The 23,455-nt window shown below is 38.6% G+C and overlaps 1 protein-coding gene across 3 annotated transcripts in view; it reads right to left on the bottom strand.

Moving 5' to 3' along the window:
* Window positions 1–23,455, bottom strand: part of LOC121382056 — a 116,827-nt gene that overhangs the window by 47,774 nt on the left and 45,598 nt on the right. For all 3 annotated transcript variants that reach the window (XM_041511533.1, XM_041511536.1, XM_041511534.1), the window contains exon 3: window positions 8,132–8,179. In XM_041511533.1, the coding sequence (XP_041367467.1) occupies window positions 8,132–8,179 (48 nt within the window). The remainder of the gene's footprint in view (window positions 1–8,131; window positions 8,180–23,455) is intronic.

The following is a 23,455-nucleotide window of genomic DNA, read 5'->3' as shown; positions in this document are numbered from 1 at the left end:
TAGATATTTTAGCATTTTCCTTTAAATATGGGGGAAAATACAACTTCTTCCGTTGAAAGTTGTCAGCATTGTGGCATGTTCTTAAACTTAATGACTTAAATAACAATTCTGAGGAAACACAATGACAAAAAACATTCTGAACAAATGTGTAACAAATACTTGCCTAATGCTCATTTCAATATGTTTCATAAGTATGTGAAATCCCAGTGTTTTTTGCATGTATAACCAGTAAACGTTTACTGAAACAATGTATAGAAGCCATATATATGACCAAAACATGCTAAAATAATATGACAGTAACAAAGAATTATATTATAATATAACAAAGTTTACTAGCCCTTAAATAATTGTGTTGAGTATACATGTATGTGCATCAATATTATGAATATGTCCCTCTTTACTAAACACCAGTGTTAAAAATTTAAAGCATCAGTATGTGGTTGAGGAATACCCTGGACACAACCTACCATAATTTCTTTTGCATTACATGTACAAGTCATCTATCTCACAGAAGTTCATCTTATACTAGTCTGTGTTTGTAATATTTTTAGATTTGTTTTTATATTTACATTGTGCTTAACTTATGCTCAAGTGTATATAATTAGTTTCTACATCAAATATTGTCTGGGAACGTTTTGACTTCCTTTCATATTCCTTTGCATTTTCATGCAATTGAAGTATGTCTGTCATGTTCACAATTTTTGGTATTGTCCTTCTCCAGGCTCTGCTCTGGTTCCCCCATCAGTATGTCCATCAGCTCTCATGGTATCATATCACTATTTCATCTCAGCCATATGACAGTTTGGTTGGGGAATAGCCTGGTATGCCTGGCATGACTGATACCACATGACAACTTGGCAATTTGTTCTCTTTATGTGCATTCTCATAGCATTCTCAGTGAATACATACATGTAGAGTGAAGAAGGCTGATTTATACTCTACTGTAGTTCAATATTATCATCCTTGGTTTGGCAACAAACATTTCCAGATATTTCTCAAGTCATGATGTTTTTGTATGTCATTTGCACCTGTACTCCCATAGAGAAGGTATATGAAATGATCTGCTTCTTAAATATATGAACATCAATTTTTGCTGAACTTCCATGAGCTAACAACATTTCAAGGAAGTCTTGGTGTTGCTTGAGAATGTTCAAAACCTCCAGTTTTCCATTCTGCATAAAAGCACTGTTGGTATCATTGCCAGTAATGGCAAGCACAGCTGGAATTGCTACTTGGTGTCTTCCCTGCATCCTTAATGATGCTGTGCACATCTATAAGATGCCTCTTGTTGCCAAACTGAGTGTATACAAATGTCCGTATCTGGGATGGTGAACTGGCAGTAATGTACAGACACTGAAGTATAATCTTTGTTTCTGCATTTTCTTGTGCACTTTACAACACCCTCAGACATGGTTTGTGTTTGAAACATGTACTTTGTCTCACAAATAGAACCCTCTTCCCAAGAAGCTGAGGGCAGAGTTTTCTCCTTTTTTTCATTTAAATGGTCTTCTAGTCTCTTAAGACCTTTGTAGGGATTCCTTAGATCAAGTGTGGCTTGGAAGAACCCCTTTCACATGAGAAATTTAGTGCCAAACCACGAATGCTGTTATTATGCCACTGTGGATTAGTTGCAAACCTTCCATCCAGTAGATATTCCCTGAAAATATGCTGTACCAATAGAGCAAATTGGAAGAGAGCAAATTGCCATGGTCTCATATGGTATTAGTCATATCACAAAGTCCAGGGTATTCCTCAACCACATAGAAATGGCTGAGAAATGTCCAAAGAAATACTAAAGCTGAATTGGATGGTTTGTGATCTGATAACAAGAGCTGTTGACATATTGAGGGAGGAACAAGAGCAAAGGCCCAGAGGACAAAATAAGAAATTACAGATATTGTGAACATAATAGACATTATATTTGAGTCAGATGATAAGACTGAAATAGGAAAGAAAGTCAATACTAGATATGCCTGATGACTATATATGATGTCAATTATATAAACCTAAGCATAAATTAAGCACAATTTAAATACAAATATGTTTTTAAAAATAGTACAAGCTTCTGTGAGATAGATGAATTGTAAATGTTTTAACACATATGCCGAGGAAAGGTACTTATAATTGGTTGGTACTAAGAACAGAGGCACATCTTCATAAATGTGTGAACATAGTATATAAACTCCATATACTTAACCATATTTGAATAATGAAGCCTCAATATGTTATAGAAAAAAGCCAGGTCAATTTGTTTTTTTAATAATAAAAGCTTCAGGCAATCCTAAGTATGTGTATACATAGAAATTAATACATTTCTGGCATTGCTTACTAGTAACTTATTTTGAGAAGTATATAATTATTCATACCTCATATTATATTATATTGTTTTGTAATTGTTATTAACATCTACTTAATAGAATAAAAGGAAGGATGTAGAAATAGAAAATTGTAAACTTCACATATATCATATTTGGGTCATATAAAATGATTGAGAATTGGGAATGAAAGTTAGATTTTTATAGTGCTAGATATTTACCTGATGACAATATTCTATGTAGATATCAAATATATACACCAAAACATAAGTTAAGCATAATATAAATAGAACTGCAATTCTAAAATATTATAAAAAGCAACAAAAAAACTAGCTATTGTTGTGAACTGTTGTGAGACAGATAAATTGTATATGTAATGCAGACTTGCCTAGAATGGTATGTTAATTCACTTTTTATGTTTGTAAGACTTGTGTGTAATATAAAAATATTCAAAATATCCATGTAAATGGTTTATACAGCATGTACTGCACCATATTTAAGTAATGCTGCTTTCAGATATTAAATACAATACAAAAATAAAAGGATCAGAATGTTTTAGGTACGGTATGTACATATACACATGTACATAGAGAATTACGTATATCGGGAACTGTGTAAGTTTTGCTGGTGAGTATACCCCCGGTACTATATCCATACCACATATATTGGATTGCTTTGTGGTTTGTTAGAACACAGTGAAGGTTAATATAGGACAATACAAACATTTAACACTGTGAATGATAATACAGGACAATATAACATAAGAACACTGTGAATGTTAATACAGGATACTACAACGTTAGAACACAGTGAAGGTTAATATAGGACAATACAAACATTTAACACTGTGAATGATAATACAGGACAATATAACATTAGAACACTGTGAATGTTAATACAGGATACTACAACGTTAGAACACTGTGGATGTTAATATAGGACAATACAACATGTTGACACTGACACTGACACTGAGGATGTTAATATAGGACAATACAACATGTTGACACTGACACTGACATGTTGACACTGACACTGACACTGACATGTTGACACTGAATGTTAATAAAAGACAATATAACATTAGAACACTGTGAATGTTAATGCAGGACAATACAGCACGACAACACTGAATGTTAATATATGACATATAACAGAACACTGGGAATGTTAATACATATCATTACAACATTGCCAATGTTAATACAGGAAAATACATTGGAACACGATATGGATATATCGATTGGCCGAGTGGTTAGCAACATGGATATATAATAGTATGAGAAACGGTAAAGTAGGTACGAAAAAAAGTAAAGTTTGTTTTATTTAACGACGCCGCTAGAGCACATTGATTTTTTATCTTATCATCGGCTATTGGACGTCAAACATATGGTCATTCTGACACTGTTTTTAGAGGAAACCCGCTGTCGCCACATAGGCTACTCTTTTTACGACAGGCAGCAAGGGATCTTTTATTTGCGCTTCCCACAGGCAGGATAGCACAAACCATGGCCTTTGTTGAACCAGTTATGGATCACTGGTCGGTGCAAGTGGTTTACACCTACCCATTGAGCCTTGCGGAGCACTCACTCAGGGTTTGGAGTCGGTATCTGGATTAAAAATCCCATGCCTCGACTGGGATCCGAACCCAGTACCTACCAGCCTGTAGACCAATGGCCTGCCACGACGCCACCGAGGCCGGTAAAAGTAGGTACGAATCCCGTGTGTATAAACTGTTATGTTTTATTACTAATTGTCTTTTGGTATCACTGAGTGTTGTTTATGTAGAATCGCGTCGTGTTGTTCGAGCTTTAGTGAGATGGACTCTGTTAAGTCCTTGATTGGCATCCGATCCGTTAAAGATTTCACCTCAAGCCCGGTCATGTTTACTGGTGAAACTAAACTTAATTAAGTCTCCTCGTCTCCCAGTTATCTATCCTCACACTGGATTCACGCCGATCATTCAGGTCATACACAACTGGCGGGTTTCTTTTCTCAACCCGACTCCAATTAGACAATAACAGCGGTGGTATGCGACCTCCGTCAAAAGAATCCTAAACAAAAGAACCGCCACGTCGGTTAGTTTGATTGTGTTTGCTTGTCTATCAGTATCGCCTGTTATAAAACTGCCACTAATGAAACGGAAGTTGTATATCCTCATGTCCAAGACAAAAACAACAGCAATCCGGAAGTGTTAAGAATAAAGACACGAATGACCTTGAGGTTAGAGAAGCACTATGCTCAAATAATAACCCTGGTAACGTGAGTGTATATGGCAGTTCTGGTGTTACATTTAAGAATCCATCACAGTCTAAAGGCAACATTAAGAACAATAGCCATCATTGGTCGTATCGTGTACGGAATACACGTCTGGGGTTCGTAGCGGGTACACGTACGGACGTTGACCGCATCTATAGAATTTTGTCTGTAAACATTTGCTACTTGTATTACAGTAAGTGTAAAAATAACCTTAGCTATGGTACATAATAGAGCGCCTGGCTTGGTGCTTTATAAAACGTTTAGAGTCTAGACTCGAGACTCTAATAGAGTCTGAGACATTAATGTCATGACAATGTCATACCAATTGTATGCGTGTGACGTCATTAGATATAAGCACGGTCCCTGGTTCTCATGATTCAGTTGTATACGACTTAATTCGTTAAAGGGTGCAACCACATACGAAGGCAATATTGGTTTAACGGCACCTCAACACAGTGTGAACTACGGTCATTTAAAGTGTAGTTTAGCATCAACATATGATTTGATCTACAGGTACACTGAGAGAAAGGAAACCTGTTGTTGTCACATAGATTACTCCTGATGAAATGGAAGCAAGGAATCTTTTATATACATTATCCCACAGGCAGAACAATATATAATGCGACAAGTTGTGTGGCATTGGTTGGAATTGGAAAGAGGTTCAGAGACCATCGAAGGCGATCCATCCTAGGGCACACATTACTTATTCTGTTCAAGGACACTTGTTAGGCATTGCAAAATAGTTTCTGTAATTACAAGGGTTTTACTGCTAAAGTGCTAATTACTTTTGTCTCTTGCTCAAATCATAAATTTTAGAAAATTTAATGTGTTTCTTGTCATTCTCTGTAGTACCTCCAAATTCACTATGCAAAACAGAAAAGGCTATTACCTCAGAAACTAGGGTCAGTAACTTCAAAACAAAGGAAGTATTTATATTTTATAAATTTTTATTTTATTTATTAAAAACAAAATTGCATAGATATTTTTAACTTTGTTCTCTGTATAATGTAGTCCACCCTGCCAAATTATCGCATCACTTTATGGTCAGGGCGAGATGTTGCTCAGTGGTAGTGCATTCGCCTAAAGTGCGATGGTAAATCAAAGAACCTAGGTGTGCGTTATCGTCTATATGTGAAAATGCATATTTAAAAGATAATTTTCTGCTTTATCCTTAAAAATAGCTTATGTTGCTTCCTCGTTTTTCCCTTTAATGATCAAATGGCGAAATATTCATATGTTAGACATCAAATAGCTGGACCCAGTTGTTCAAAGCATAGATAAATTAACCCTTGGTTAGTCAAACATTTCTTTTTAATTATTTTTGCACAAATACAAAATAAACGTTAGATTTGATTATGTATGGATACCTTTGTTTATTCTAAACCAAATTTAAACATTATGTCTTTAATTAGTATTTGTAGTGATTCAGTCCTTGGTCTTGACAATTTGTATTAACCATGAGTTTAGCTAACTAATGTTTGGACACCTGGTCCCTGATGTTTAGAAATGCGCTAAAGCGTCGTTAAACAAAACATTCACTACCTTTCACTTTTCGGTAATTCACTGGGACTGCGTATAACTGTTCTGTGTATGTTGTAGACGAACAGACACACAGATAGACAGACAGGCAGTTTATTAAAGTCTCACCTCATTACAACAGAATAAAATGCAGTGGTAATAATAATACTAAACGACTCTATACTGAACTAGGAGGATCTATTTTCTGAAAGTATCAATGTAACCATGTTACTGATAACTCGGGGGGGGGGGGGGGGGAGCAGGATGTAGCTCAGTGGTAAAGCGCTCGCGCGGTCGGTCTAGGATCGATCCCCTGAGCCAGTGCCTCACGACTGGTATATCAAAGGCCGTCATATGTATTACCCTGTCTGTGGGATGGTGCATATAAAAGATCCCTTACTGCTAATCGAAACGAGTAGCCCATGAAGTGGCGACAGCGGGTTCCTCTCTCAATATCTATGTGGTCCTTAACCATATGTCTGACGCCATATAACCGTAAATAACATGTGTTGAGTGCGTCGTTAAATAAAACATTTCTTGATGACTGAGGGTGTATGTGTTCACCTCATTGCGTAATGGTGGTTACTTTGTCTGGGGGGTTTCTAATGACCCCTCTTCTTGACGGCCGATGTCGGGTGGCGATTTGCATGAACATGCTCTGTGCACCACTGTGTGAGATTTTCAATTTGCTGCGGCAAATGCCATCTAAATTGAAATATGGATCCGCCGATTTCGGCAGCTGACTTCCGGTATTTTCGTGATGCCTAATGCAGTTATCACGTACCGCGATCGCTGGCAGCCTTCCTGGTAAGCCACGACCGATTGATTGATCTAGTCACGTGACTCATTCTCTCCCTGCGCATTGGCAGTTCACCGAGCTCGATGTAACATGCGCGGTGATGATTGCATTCAACAGCGTGCACGATGAACCAGTTAGACAGTCAATTAAAGGGATAATATATATTTGATTGAACGAATCTAAAGCAGTTTAGGACGTATTGTTTGAATCCACCTAACTCCCCTCTAGTTGTGTTGTGTTGTGTTAGGTACGACGCTGACACTGAAGCGGTTAGACACACAACTAAGGCAGATTTTATTGAATTAGGCTAAGGTAAATATTTTACTGAATCAAAATAAATATTTTCATGAATTAAGGCAAATATTTTACATAATGAAAACACCTGTTTGACTAAATTAAGACAACTCGTTTTAAGACACATATTTTACTTAATAAAGACAAATATTTTACTGAATTATGACTAATATATAACTGAACACCCCCAATGTAAATCGTGCATATTTACTCCTATATCCATATTTACTTTTGCAGGCATATTTATTCCTATATTTACTTTTTTGCTGTATGAATATTGTGTTCCTTGTACAAGGCTGTCCTGCGATATGTTTTTCCTGGAAATGTTTAACTGCGAATTTTGAAACCTGGGTATTGGAAATCGCTGAACTCTGCACTATGGCTGTAGAAGAGCCTTGACTCTTAATATTTCAAAGTTTATATTTGTGATATTACATCTGTACAGTGAATGCGTCCTCCCTGGGTGATTGCTGGCCGATCTCCAGACGTGCTATATTTATGATAATACATCTTTACGGTTAATACGTCCGCCCTAGATGGCCGCTAGCAGATCTCTAGACGTGGTATATTTGTGGTATTACATCTTTACGGTAAATATGTCCTCCCTAAGACGATTGCTCTGATCTCGAGACGTGTTGTTCAGGGAGGTATTGGCGCTAGTCGAGGGAAGGTTCGCTGACCACTACTACAGAGGTGACTGATCGTATTCAGGACCGGGCAGAGCGGTCACTGTGAGTTATGTGGCTTTCATCCTCCTCGTAATAATACGCGAGTAAATCGTCCTCATTTAGTCATGTCGAATGAGTGCGGGGAATGCGTTGTCCGCTTTATGTATACATTATTGATCTCCAACGCTAGATACGACATATAAACTTGTAGTATTCATAAAACCTCAGACATGCTGCAAATTGAATTCTTTGTACGAATGGCTTATGAAAATACTCACCGGAAATAACTGTTTGTGCCAGGCCAATAACTGTAGCATAAACGAAGACTGAAAAATGAAAAAGATGATAGAATTAGGAAGCGGTTATAGCAAGAGGTCAATGTTTGGGTCAGAGTAATCACATTAAGAGACCGGACAATCAATAATATATAGACTGTGCACCGAGATCAGCCCTTTAACCAACACAATATGACACCCGCCATCTTTTTTTATTATTTGTTTTGCTATATTTTGTTTGCCTGCTTGCCATCCCGCTTTGTTGACTTGTTTATGTGTTTACTTGCTCGATTTCTCGTCTGCTTGCCTGCCAACATTCATGTCTGTTTATGTGCTCATTACAAGGTTGGTCATGAACAGTTAGAGTTTGTTTTAACGAGACCATTAGAGCACCGTGACTAATTAATCACCAGTTTGCAGAAAGGTATCTTTTTTATGTATTTTCCCCACAGACAAGGCAGCGCATACCACGGCCATCATCTCAGGATAAGCATGAAAATAACTAAAAATGAAATGAAATGACATCTGTCTCACTAACCACTAACCACTAACCACTAATCCACTGTCCTGGATAGACAGCCCAGACAATTGAGGTGTGTGTCCAGGACAGCGTGCTTAAACCGCATTTGGATAGAAGCACGAAAATAGGTCTATACAAACAAACAAACATGTGAACAGTTAGTTACGTGTAGCAGGGAAGCAATGTCACAAAGATAACGAATTTCATTATTAATAATGCAAAAATTACCAAATACACCATAAATTAACACCTAAATAAGCGAAATTACCAAACATCAATACACACAGCCGGTGATTAATACCTAATTATGCGAAAATACTTACCATGCATGCACAGCAAATGTTGGTTAAAACTGCTTACAATGGGCATATTAACTTAGATAAAGCTGTCTGTTTAGAAAACTGAATTGAAATATTTTACTAAACCTTTATTTGTTGATAAAACTACGCCGTAACAAGTTTAAGAGATAAAATTGTCACGTGTTTTGTATTTCACAGCAGTTGATTATCATCTTTTTTTAAGACAGACTTTGTAGTGCATTTATATAAGGCAGCTGTATCAACTCTGTGCTTATTAGTGTCTTGTTAACCAACTGTTTGGTCTTGGTCGTCACCAGAAAGCTGCCACTGATGTACGAGTTGCAGACCTGTTATCGACACATCTGCTCTTTCCGTTTATTTTCTTTCTCGACTAATGAGATGTCTTTACTTTAAAAAAATTCAACAATAACGTAACAAAGTGTTTATCAATTGGTGGCAGTCGGCAGTAATGCATGGATATATCAGTACATCGTTATTCAAGCTATCGAGGTGTGTGTGTGTGTGTGTGTGTGTGTGTGTGCGGGGGGTTCTGGTTTGGACTCTTAATACAAAATGCATAGGTTAGGCGCATATTCCATTACGTATACGTAATCCATAAAGAAATTTGTTTTAACGACACCACTAGAGCACATTGATTTATTAATCATCGGCTATTGGTTGTCAAACATTTGGTAATTTTGACATACTTTAGAGAGGAAACCCGCAACATTTTTTAATTAGTAGCAAGGCATCGTTTAATGCATCATCCGACAGACAGGGTAGCACATACCATGTCAATTGACATACCAGTCGTTGTGCACTGGCTGGAATGTAATCCATAAATGCAGAGTGCTCGGATACGCAGAAACACATGCGCACGCATACGGATACGCAAAAATGGAATCTACTCAACAAATTTGCATTGGAAGTTATTTTGATGAATTTCGCAAATACGGATTACGTGTTCGTATGCGTGCACGTATTATTACCTAATGGACTTTGTGCCTTAGCTACACCTAAAGGTCAATTCATACTTTGATTGTAGACCTCATGCAAAACTTGGACGAACGCTCATCCAAATTTAATATGACCTGTGTTAAAACCACACTGAATTCACTGAAAAATAAGGATTAGGTTTGACAAGTAGCAGGACTGGGCGAGTCAACTACTCGCCAACAAGAGTCGGCGGTGAACTATAAATCTAGCTTTACGCTGTTACGAACATGTCTAATTATTCTTAGTATCCCCTAACCACGAGTCATCCAGAGGATATAGCATCGTGCCCGTACACATGTCACAGCTCTAGCGATTTTTTTCTCGTCCGATTTTCATGAAACTTCATATATAGGAATAGCATCATGCTATCGTAAACGAGTTCGCGTCCAAGGTAAGTGTCACTGTTACTCAAAACAAATGGCGTCACCGCTCTAGCGACTTTATTTCTCACCCGAATTTTATGAAACGTCATATATAGGAATAAGATCATGATATCTTGACTGTTACAAAAAAATAGAAATACGATTTCACCGATCTAGCGACTTCATTTCTCATCTGATTTTCATGAAACTTCATATATAGTAATTTGAATCACGGTATTTTGAACTAGTTCCCGATTTGTCTCCCTGCATTCAATGTCATGGTCACTGTTACTAAAAATAGAAATATGACGTCACTGATGTAGCGACTTCGTTTCTCTTCCGATTTTCATGTAATTTCATATATAGGAATATATGTTGAACGAGTTCATGTTTCGTCTCTCTGCGTCAAAGGTCAGGGCCACTCTTACCAAAAATATAGATTACTACGTCACTGTTTTACCAGTTTCATTTCTCATTCAATTTTTAAGCAATGTTTCGATGTCTTCTTTATATATTTTCAAACTAATAGATCTTTATAAGCACTATGTACCTTTCAATATCTAACGCATTTAATTAATGTAAATATTACATTTTCACATATTTAATTAATTAATGATTTTTCTATTGAACAGTTTGCGTTTAAAAATTGAACGTGACAGTGTTTAATGTCCATGGAAATATCGACCAGAGAATTGCTTTACACCACGGAATTGCTTTACACGACCATTATAGAATCGCTTTACACACTATAAGAATGGCAATTATAGTACGATCTGTTTAAGAATAGTAAAATAAAATCATATTTATTCCTTTTTGTCACTAACTGGGGTTTTAATGTAAATTCAGTATCATCAGCCTAGCGAAGCTTTTCGCAGTATGATGCCATACATGATACATGACGTAATTCTTTGTAAGACGCTAGCTACATTTTCTCATATTCATAAATAAATATATCACTTTTATATCTTTATCGAGACACAAAACGTTATTTAAAACGTTATTTAAAGACTATGTTATTGAAAATCCAGACTGAAATACCGGAGTAGAGTCGGGCTTATGCCACGTGACCTATATTTTTTTTCACGGTGACCGAAAACTTCGAAATGTATCTAGTCATCATATCTTGCCAAAGTATATAATATAGTGAGTACAGGAAACTACGATATATTCCGACTACCACACCGAGGTCGTTGACTAAACTACGAGTGGGTCCGCTCTTTCTAGTCATCTTCGTTTGTTTACGTCATTGTTTCGCGGTGGTCATTCCGATTGCCGCTATTTTGTTGTGATCAATGTATCCAATCATCAACTCTATGGCTGCCTATTTGTGACCGTGAAAAGACACGCGCCCTGCCTAGCAACAGGTGATCTATGAATCAGGAATTAATCAGTGGCTGGGAGCAAGTATCTATTCGAATCAGCTGCCTCTTGCTGTGAGGAAACATCCGGGCTAATTATGATTAGCTACCCGAGGCCGGTGAGCTTCTGTTTGGAAACCTCTAACAACTAATTCCAAGTCAAACAGTTTCATGTCAAAAACTAGCAGCGTTTTGTCCGTCATTTGCTTCAAACAAACAGCTTCCGGGCAGAGCAGCCAGAACAAGCACAAAGTAACAGGTTCGCAATTCAGGCGGTTTTCCCAGTAATTGTCATATAGTTATTAGTAAATTACCAGTCAGGCCAATTTGATATTCATAGTGTGGTAAAATGAGTCCACCAACTCAACAAAATAGATTTGTGTGGACACATACATCACATCTGTTTGTCTTCGGTACCATTTAGTCATTCGTCAAACAGAGTAAATGCCCATGATTAAAAACAAAGAATACATTTGTTTCTCTGATGAATTCCACCATTAAAGGGTATACTCGCGAGTGAGTGCGCAAATGCGATTTGGTTTAAACAATATTTATTTACCGTCAAACTACGCGGTGCTGGATCTGGCCAAGAGACAAAAAAGCCTATATTAAATGTGGTTTCAGACCAAGATGAATGGGTTTTCCACGAAACTCGGTAGACAAACGACTTTCCATTAAAATAGTTAGATGCGGGACATAGCCATGTGAACATGATGTGCTGTGAGTTGGGAACAGTCTCAATCAGTGTGCATTAGGACTTGAAACCATTAGGCATGAATGGCACGTGTATCATGGCGTGAAAACGCCTACACGTGTATCAAGACATGAAACCACTAAATACGACTTACACGTGTATCAGGACGTGAAACCACTAAACACGACTGACACGTGTATCAGGACGTGGAACCACTAAACACGGCTGACATGTGTATTAGGACGTGAAACCACTAAACACGACTGACATGTGTATTAGGACGTGAAACCACTAAACACTACTGGCAAGTGTATTAGGAAGTGAAACCATTAAACACGACTGGCACGTGTATTAGGACGTGAAACAACCAAACAAAACTGACACGTGTACTAGGACTTGAAACCACTAAACACGACTGACACGTGTATCAGGACGTGAAACCACTAAACACGACTAGCACGTGTATTAGGACGTGGAACCATTAAACACGACTGGCACGTGTATTAGGACTTGAAACCACCAAACACGAATGACACGGGTATCAGGACGTGGAACCATTAAACACGACTGACATGTGTATCAGGACGTGAAACCACTAAACACTACTGACACGTGTATTGGGACGTGAAACCACTAAACACGACTGACACGTGTATTAGGACGTGAAACCACTAAACACGACTGACACGTGTATTAGGGCGTGAAACCACTAAACACGACTGGCACGTGTATTAGGGCGTCAAACCACTAAACACGACTGGGCACGTGTATCAGGACATTAAGCCACTAAACACGACTGGCACGTGTATTAGGACGTGAAACCACTAAACACGACTGGCACGTGTATTAGGACGTGAAACCACCAAACAAACCTGACACGTGTACTAGGACTTGAAACCACTAAACACGACTGACACGTGTATCAGGACGTGAAACCACTAAACACGACTAGCACGTGTATTAGGACGTGGAACCATTAAACACGACTGGCACGTGTATTAGGACTTGAAACCACCAAACACGAATGACACGGGTATCAGGACGTGGAACCATTAAACACGACTGACATGTGTATCAGGACGTGAAACCACTAAACACTACTGACACGTGTATTGGGACGTGAAACCACTAAACACGACTGACACGTGTATTAGGACGTGAAACCACTAAACACGACTGACACGTGTATTAGGGCGTGAAACCACTAAACACGACTGGCACGTGTATTAGGGCGTCAAACCACTAAACACGACTGGGCACGTGTATCAGGACATTAAACCACTAAACACGACTGGCACGTGTATTAGGACGTGAAACCACTAAACACGACTGGCACGTGTATTAGGACGTGAAACCACCAAACAAACCTGACACGTATACTAGGACTTGAAACCACCAAACACGACTGACACGGGTATCAGGACGTGGAACCACTAAACACGACTGACATGTGTATCAGGACGTGAAAGCATTAAACACGACTGGCACGTGTATTAGGACGTGAAACCATTAAACACGTCTGGCACGTGTATTAGAACGTGAAACCACTAAACACGACTGACGTATATTAGGACGTGAAACCACTAAACACGACTGGCACGTGTATTAGGACGTGGAACCATTAAACACGACTGGCACGTGTATCAGGACGTGAAACCACTAAACACGACTAGCACGTGTATTAGGACGTGGAACCATTAAACATGACTGGCGCGTGTATTAGGACGTGAAACCACTAAACACGACTGGCACGTGTATCAGAACGTGGAACCATTAAACACGACTGGCACATGTATCAGGACGTGAAACCACTAAATACGACTAGCACGTGTATTAGGACGTGGAACCATTAAACACGACTGGCACGTGTATTAGGACGTGAAACCACCAAACAAACCTGACACGTGTACTAGGACTTGAAACCACTAAACACGACTGACACGTGTATCAGGACGTGAAACCACTAAACACGACTAGCACGTGTATTAGGACGTGGAACCATTAAACACGACTGGCACGTGTATTAGGACTTGAAACCACCAAACACGAATGACACGGGTATCAGGACGTGGAACCATTAAACACGACTGACATGTGTATCAGGACGTGAAACCACTAAACACTACTGACACGTGTATTGGGACGTGAAACCACTAAACACGACTGACACGTGTATTAGGACGTGAAACCACTAAACACGACTGACACGTGTATTAGGGCGTGAAACCACTAAACACGACTGGCACGTGTATTAGGGCGTCAAACCACTAAACACGACTGGGCACGTGTATCAGGACATTAAACCACTAAACACGACTGGCACGTGTATTAGGACGTGAAACCACTAAACACGACTGGCACGTGTATTAGGACGTGAAACCACCAAACAAACCTGACACGTATACTAGGACTTGAAACCACCAAACACGACTGACACGGGTATCAGGACGTGGAACCACTAAACACGACTGACATGTGTATCAGGACGTGAAAGCATTAAACACGACTGGCACGTGTATTAGGACGTGAAACCATTAAACACGTCTGGCACGTGTATTAGAACGTGAAACCACTAAACACGACTGACGTATATTAGGACGTGAAACCACTAAACACGACTGGCACGTGTATTAGGACGTGGAACCATTAAACACGACTGGCACGTGTATCAGGACGTGAAACCACTAAACACGACTAGCACGTGTATTAGGACGTGGAACCATTAAACATGACTGGCGCGTGTATTAGGACGTGAAACCACTAAACACGACTGGCACGTGTATCAGAACGTGGAACCATTAAACACGACTGGCACATGTATCAGGACGTGAAACCACTAAATACGACTAGCACGTGTATTAGGACGTGGAACCATTAAACACGACTGGCACGTGTATTAGGACGTGAAACCACCAAACAAACCTGACACGTGTACTAGGACTTGAAACCACCAAACACGACTGACACGGGTATCAGGATGTGGAACCACTAAACACGACTGACACGTGTATCAGGACGTGAAACCACTAAACACGACTGACACGTGTATCAGGACGTGAAACCACTAAACACGACAGACACATGTATCAGGACGTGAAACCACTAAACACGACTGACATGTGTATCAGGACGTGAAACCACTAAACACGACAGACACGTGTATCAGGACGTGAAACCACTAAACACGACTGACACGTGTATTAGGACGTGAAACCACTAAACACGACTGGCACGTGTATTAGGACGTGAAACCACTAAACACGACTGGCACGTGTATTAGGACATTAAACCACTAAACACGACTGGCACGTGTATTAGGACGTGAAACCACTAAACACGACTGGCACGTGTATTAGGACATTAAGCCACTAAACACGACTGGCACGTGTATTAGGACGTGAAACCACTAAACACGACTGGCACGTGTATTAGGACGTGAAACCACTAAACACGACTGGCACGTGTATTAGGACATTAAGCCACTAAACACGACTGGCACGTGTATCAGGACGTGAAACCACTAAACACGACTGGCACAGAGAATACTAATAATTCTAGTGACATACTGAGGGAGGAAAAACAAGGTGATCGTAGAAAGGGAATCAGCAAATGATATGCTGTCTATTGTTAACACCCATTATAAATTGTCCATCTTAAAATGAAAACTTCTTATAAAATAAGTTCTTATTTGCACCAGACATACATAATTTCGAAAATATTTTGTATCTTCAATTAGGTTTACTCCAAAATTGAAAACATTTTCTGGATGTGGTATCTGTTCTTTCGAGTAGTGCAGGAATCGATTCATACCGACCACCTGTGCCGCAGTATACCCATAGCCCAAAAGGTAAATGCACAATATAAAAAAAAACATCGCGGACAAAATGCAAAATGACTAATTGTTAAAATTCTGTCTCAGTTACTAGAGGTGAACATATGAACCATATTAAGTGTCACAATTAGGACAAACGAAGATCCCGATTAATGAACCATATTGTGGGGTCTAGTGATGTTTCCAACACAATCCACACCACACAATCACCAAGTGACCTGGGACCGTGCTTATAAAACTGTGTGAGTCGAGATTCAATCCCTAATGACGTCACACGCAGGCAATGCACCAGGCCTGGTGCGAGTTCTTAGCATCAACTTACTCCAGTATAAAAGCATGCACATGTTGGTGTCAACACCTGTTAGAAGAACAGTCTACGATCCATGTTAGTGCCGATACTTGTTAGCGAATTGACGTTGTATATAACATTATTATATCATTATGTATTATTGTCTGTATGTATTATCAAAGCAGTCATAATATTCGTGAGTTAGTGTCGATACTTATTATCAAAAGTCATATCGTCCAAATGTTAGTGTCAATAAATATGATTAAACCTAAGCAGTATGCTGGTATTGGTGCCGATAACTATTACTAAAACAGTCGTATCATGCCAGTTTTTGATACCGACAACTATTATCAAAACAGTCGTATCATGAATGTTTTTGTGCCACTAAATACTACCAAAGAGTCATATCATGAATGTTTTTGTGCCAATAACTATTATCAAAACAGTCATATCATAAATGTGTTGGTACTAATAACTTTTACCAACAAGTCATATCATGAAGGTTTCGGTACCAATAACTATTATCAAAACAGTCATCTCATAAATGTTATGGTACCAATAACTCTTACCAACAAGTCATATCATGAATGTTTTAGTATCAATAACTAATACCAACAACGTCATATCACGAATGTATGTTTACCGTCAGATTCCTACATAAAATTAGAACATGTGGAAACTCTTTCAAAGCAATTCAGTTGCTGTTACGCAATGTCCAGTAATTGGCCACATACACACAAGCACTTGTACGAACGAGCACATGCCCAATGTTTTACTTTCGTTTCGTAGGGTTTACAAGATGCTGAAATGCTCATAATTGGAACTTCACCATATGATTCAGAATACATTTAGTGTTGGGTTTACTGTTTTGAAGCAAATTTTTTCAAGAGACAACATCAGACAGAAAATGAGCGTGCCTGTGCAGATTTGGTGGAAAATAAATCATTCATGTTTCTGAAGGCATTTTATGCAATGTTACTGCTAATACATATTATTAGAACTAACGTATAAAATGGGTGTTAGTGTTAATATCAGAAGAGTTATATGACTCGTGCAAGTGACAATACGTATTATCAGAGCAATCACGTGACTCGTGCTGGTGTCAATAGGTACTATGAGAACAGTCACGTGGTTCGTGCTGGTATCAATAGGTATTATGAGAACAGTCACGTGACTCGTGCCGGTGTCAATAGGTATTATCAAAACAGTCACGTGACACGTGTTGGAGAACATACGTATTATTAGAACAGTCACGTTACTCGTGCTCGTGCCAATACGTATTATCATACCCGTCAAGATACAATGTACGTTTTAGATCAAATGTTGTAATTTGATGAAAACGCTTCGAGGAAATGCACTAGTCATGTTGTAGAGGTTTACAGAACTCCGTCGCCTGTCTTATGTTAACACGAGAGTAAATGTCAACGAGATGCGATGACGTCCTAGACGCCAATTAGAACATCCTCATGTGCATCCAGCACGAATAACTGTCATACATGCATGCTATCGACACTGACAGAGTAGATCAAAGAGAAAACATTGAAAAAGTACAGTTAACTTAGTGCAAACGCCTTATCGGTCTGTGTGTATTGGCGTCATCTCCGTGGTTTGTCTTCTCTCTCTCTCTCTCTCTCTCTCTCTCTCTCTCTCTCTCTCTCTCTCTCTCTCTCTCTCTCTCTCTCTCTCTCTCTCTCTCTCTCTCTTAAATGAACATTCCTTTCCTTTAATTCCTACTGGCGTCAATAAGCGTCCATAAATGTTGATTGATAACGTTCGGTCCAAACGTCCACGCATCAGCAACTTTAGGACATAATGTAAATTCAACGCATCACTGAGTCTGCTGATCAATTTAATTTTAACATGCATTAGTAACAGGGTGTTCTGTTGAAGAAAATGCGGTTTATTATTTTTAATCGCATTTCACATTGTGTCATGTCAATAAAGCTTTATTTCTGAATGTCAACCGCCCAAAGGTTTTTAAGCACTTGTTACAGTGATGTGTATTTAATCCCATTTTCCATATGATGCTACCCTGTCTTGGACAGATAGATCTCTCTGGCGAAATAAGAGGTTAGGTTCACGACAGGCTTGCTTGAAAAGTTATCTGCAAGCCTGTCCTAACCACTGCTCCACGACTAGTGTATAATGGAAGGAAGGAAATGGTTTATATAATGACAAACACATGTTTTCATTTACGGTTATATAGTGTCGGACTAAGGACCACACAGATAGTGAGGGAGGAAACCCGCTGTCGCCACTTCACGGGCTACTCTTTTCGATTACCAGCAAGGGATCTTTTATATGCACCATCCCACAGACAAGATAGCACCTACCACGGTCATGTACCAGTCGTGGTGCACTGGTTGGAGCGAGAAATAGCCCAATGGGCCCACTGACGGGGATCGATCCCAAACCGACCGTGCATCATGCGAGCGCTTTACCACTGGGCTACGTCTCGCCCCTGGTGTATCAAAGGCTGTGGTGCATGTGTCCTGTCTGTGAGAAAGTGTATATAAAAGATCCCTTGCTGCTAAAGGAGAAATGTAGCGAGTTTTCTCTAAGACTATATATATAAGAATATGATGTGCACGACATCCAGTAACCACTGGTTATTAGATCAATGTGCTCTCGGGGTGTCATTAAACAAATTAAACTTTAAATTTGATCTACAAAACACACTTGTCACATGTAGCAGAGAAGTAAAGTCACCAAACAGAACCAGTTTCCGTGATAATAACGCGAAATAACCACACACGCCACCTATCCTAGTTCCAACCCGTGAAAATGGACACTAAGTTTTATTAATCTACAGACCTGTTACATCTGGATAAAGTTACAAAAAGTGAGTCAAGATTTTGTGACGCTAAAACGGGGAAATACTCTTAAAAGGCAGACGGTCACAAAGGTACGTGTTGGTTTTGGGGTGGCTTTTTTAAATATGAAAAATGCATTTCGTGATATAAAAAACATCAGGATGACTAGAAACACTTTGGATGCACGAAAATGGATAACCTAAACAATAAAATCAAAGAAATGACTGATTTCATTTATCAAAAATAAAAAATCTACCGTAGCACTTTAATTAAAGCGGCAGTATCCGGAATATTTTTATTATTTAAGCATACAGAACAGAAAAATCCAATCACGTTTGGTGCATATCCAGGTAAAAAACAAAGCCAGTATTTTGAAAGTGGGACACTTTTAACGGGCTCGTACCGATCTCGGTTTCCATTGGCTTATCACAAGTATAGAATTCCAAGGGTCGGTGGGTGGGGGATTTGCCTTGAAATTTTGACAGTGGCCAGTGTTGGCATACGCGTTACATGTAAGGGGGTATTACTTATTACGTAACGCTCTAGGGGTAGAGGAAGAGGGTACTGTGTTCGATTTACGTAACATTTTTTAAGACTATATGTTATTTTTATTCATTTCTTAGACTTAAAAAGGTGTTTTTTGGAAATGCTAAAAAAAAAATGTAGCGGGTTTCCAAGGCGCGTGTGCAGGGATTTCAGCGGGGTTGGGGTTATAGACTGTGTTGAGCGAAGTTTATATGGGGCCATGCTCCCCCACAAAATACATTTCAATTTTTTTTAAGCTTGGGCAAGTAAGGGTTTCGACCTCTGCACAACATCTCTAAGATTATATGTCAAAATTACCAAATGTTAGACATCCAACAGCAGATGGAAGGAAGGATAGATGTTTTATTTAACGACGCACTCAACACATTTTATTTACGGTTGTATTGGTCGGATGATTATTAAATCACTATGCTTTATCTTTGATGTCGTTAAACAACACCCCCCCCCCCCCCCACACACACACACACACACTAACTTTACCCTTTCCAAACGAAATAATATTTATTTGAATTTGTTGATTTTAACACTTAGAATTAAGAAGTGAAAACGTTCATTGTCTACTTTAGTATATTTTATTTTAAAAATATATACATGATTAATGTGTTACTAGTATACAAACTAAACTTTGAAAGTTCTACTAACACTTTATAAAATATCAGTTCTGAAATAGGAAGGTACGACTGTTGATAATACGTTGTCAAGATCAAACCGGTTTTAACTAAAGACTCTAGTACCGTATCCTCAACCGAACGTTCTTCGTACAGCGCAAGATTTCTCTTTTAAGTTTTTGAGACGAACCCAACAATTTGAAATCGGCAAACGCACGTGTTAACTGAAACTCACAACAGGCTGTCGTTTGTGCTTTGCCGAGCTATGGCGGCACAGGCGACGAATCAATCGTATACGTTTGACGATATCCGTTCATAGCGAACACACACGACTTTTTTAAAAGTGCATTTGAGCTTGTATTTCACATTTGTACATGATGTTATAATATGGTAACCAGAGAACGTAACTTTAACACCTAATCACACAAAATTACCAATCACATACCGCCACTGATTAGCACCAATTCTCATGAACCGGCCTCGGTGGTTTAGTGGTTAAGCCATCGAACCAAAAACTGGTAGGTACTGGGTTCGCACCCCGGCATCCCTGTTCCACCCAGAGTGAGTTTAATAGCGATTCACGGGGTAGGTATATATCCACTACACAGACTTCTCTCTCGCTAAAATGCTTAACGAATCACTAACCTGCTGTCCTGGACAGACAGCCCAGAAAGCTGAGGTGATAGTCCAGGACAGCCAGCTTGAACTTTAATTGGATATAAGCACGAAAATCACTCGAATGAATACATTCTCGCGTGGGACTAGCTAACCGTAACAGACTTTCGTTTTTGACGGGCGCGAGCGCTAACACGCCCGTCAACTCAATCTGACGGGCGCGAAATAACGTTTGTATTTGTTTATTGAATCCATTCCACAACGCCACAAACCCTTTCCATTCTGTTCACAATGAACTTCCTAGAATACTTTTTATAAATCGAAACACGATTGGTTGGTTAACTTTACACTGAACCAATCAGCTAGGAGTTCACTTATTATTAAGATCTCGTCGGTTTTGTTGTGTTTAATTTCGTACAATGCAGGTAACATCGAAAAATATATTTTACTCTGTCGTTTTGATCACGTACACCAACAATTTTTTTTTTTAGTAAAGCAGGTTTTGTTTTTGTTAATAGCATAGCGTTATATTCCAGACATTTCTGCTTTCTGTTTCACGATACTGCCACGTGATTTAAAGCCAAGGACATAGATTTCTAGTACATGTAATCGGTTGACGGGCACCTGAAACAAACCTACACCGATTTAATTTCAACTCAGGTCTCACTACACAGATGTCATCTGCCATTGAAACCCATGTTAAACTGCCCAACTTCAAGCGAAGATTACCCATAGAACGGGTTCTCGTTGGCACTAACAACATACACCATTGCGAACATACATTATATAAGCATTTATATTCACTCCAAAATTGTGAACATTTCCGTCTCAGTTTTTTGCTATTTACCGCATCTGGCTGTAGTACCGGTCCGAACAGGTGGTTCATTAACCGAATCACTGCGGCTGTCACTTGCACTATATACCCATGTCCCAAAAGGTCGATGCACAATATTACAAAATAACATGGGCAAAATACAGCCAGAAGGCTTACCATTAAACATACATATTGTTTTAATTCTTCACCATTTCCTAGAACTGAGTATGTGGACCATAACATGTGCCACAATTAGGAACTATAGTGGACCGTGATAAATGAACTCTCACCCGGAAGTGATCTGTGTAGTGAGACCTCAATAATTCGAATTTACCAAGTGTAAAGCATGTATATTTTAAAATTAAATTTACATTAGGTTGGTTTTGTTGTTTGTTTGTTTGTTTTGTTTTGGGGTTGTTGGTTGTTTTTTTGTTTTTTTTTTTTTTTGGGGGGGGTTGGGGGGGGTTTGGGGGGGGGTTGCTATGATTCGAGTTAGTAGTATAATTATTTCAAATTTCTTCACAGAGATGACAGAGAACTATCTGTCAACGTGTTTATATAATTAAATTTGCTATTAGGCGGATTTGCGCGTGCTAAACTTTGAAAAATACAAATACCGCGATACCGTGAAAAAAGAGTATATAATAAATGACGTGTACACCGATAATCAAAGTTAATCCTGTTTGTAAAAAAAAAAAAAAAATTAAATGTAGTAAGATATATTTCGTAGAAAACAATAGATGTTGACATTTTCTCTGTTATCACATTATTATTATTATTTTAAAATAGAGAATTTGCAGGTACATAACATGTATATTATGATATCATGATAAATGTGATAACCCTGTGCCATGTGGTTGTTACACTTTTACATTGTTACTCCTTGGTCATCTACACAATAGATGGCCATCAAACAAACAGCCATTATATGGTAATGTATGATCTTGTTGGTAGCTGTGATAAAGGGAACATACAAAGAAGCTGATTATCTAGTTAGTTCATTAAATAAATTCGTTTTCATCAATTGTTGCTATGGGCAACAATTGTTCCATAGTGAAGTGTTGAAATCCTTTTTTTTCTGTATATTTCAGCATGAAGATCCACACATTATTAATGGCAGATACAAATTCTACTTTTATAGTAGAATACTATCTTATATATTCACAATACCATCAAAACTGTTTGTGACTATGACTGTACATTCGAAAAAATTCATTATGAACAAAATCACAGAAATTAGGGTGAATTTGGATATTGACCGTGTGACCTTGAATTTTGACCTTTTACAATGAGAAACTCAGTGTTAGACACTCATATCAATTTATATATTACATGTAAGAACACTAGAATATACATTTTAACACACACACCCCTAAAAAATACAAATAAAATAAAAATAATATTTACCCAAATAGGGCCCCCATAAGCTTGGCTCAAATCCACATCGATGAAATTACCTTTTAATTTTATAAGGATGCTACACTAGTACATTTTCATTTTGGCTTGCTAAATTTATTTTTTGGGGGATAAACAGTAATTTCATGTTTACATTATGGTCTCACTACACAGATGTCATCTGCC

Source organism: Gigantopelta aegis, chromosome 9 (genome assembly GCF_016097555.1).
Source record: "Gigantopelta aegis isolate Gae_Host chromosome 9, Gae_host_genome, whole genome shotgun sequence".
Lineage (NCBI taxonomy): Eukaryota > Metazoa > Mollusca > Gastropoda > Neomphalida > Peltospiridae > Gigantopelta > Gigantopelta aegis.
The sequence above is the reverse complement of the archived record's forward strand: the minus strand, read 5'-3'. Positions and strand labels throughout refer to the sequence as shown.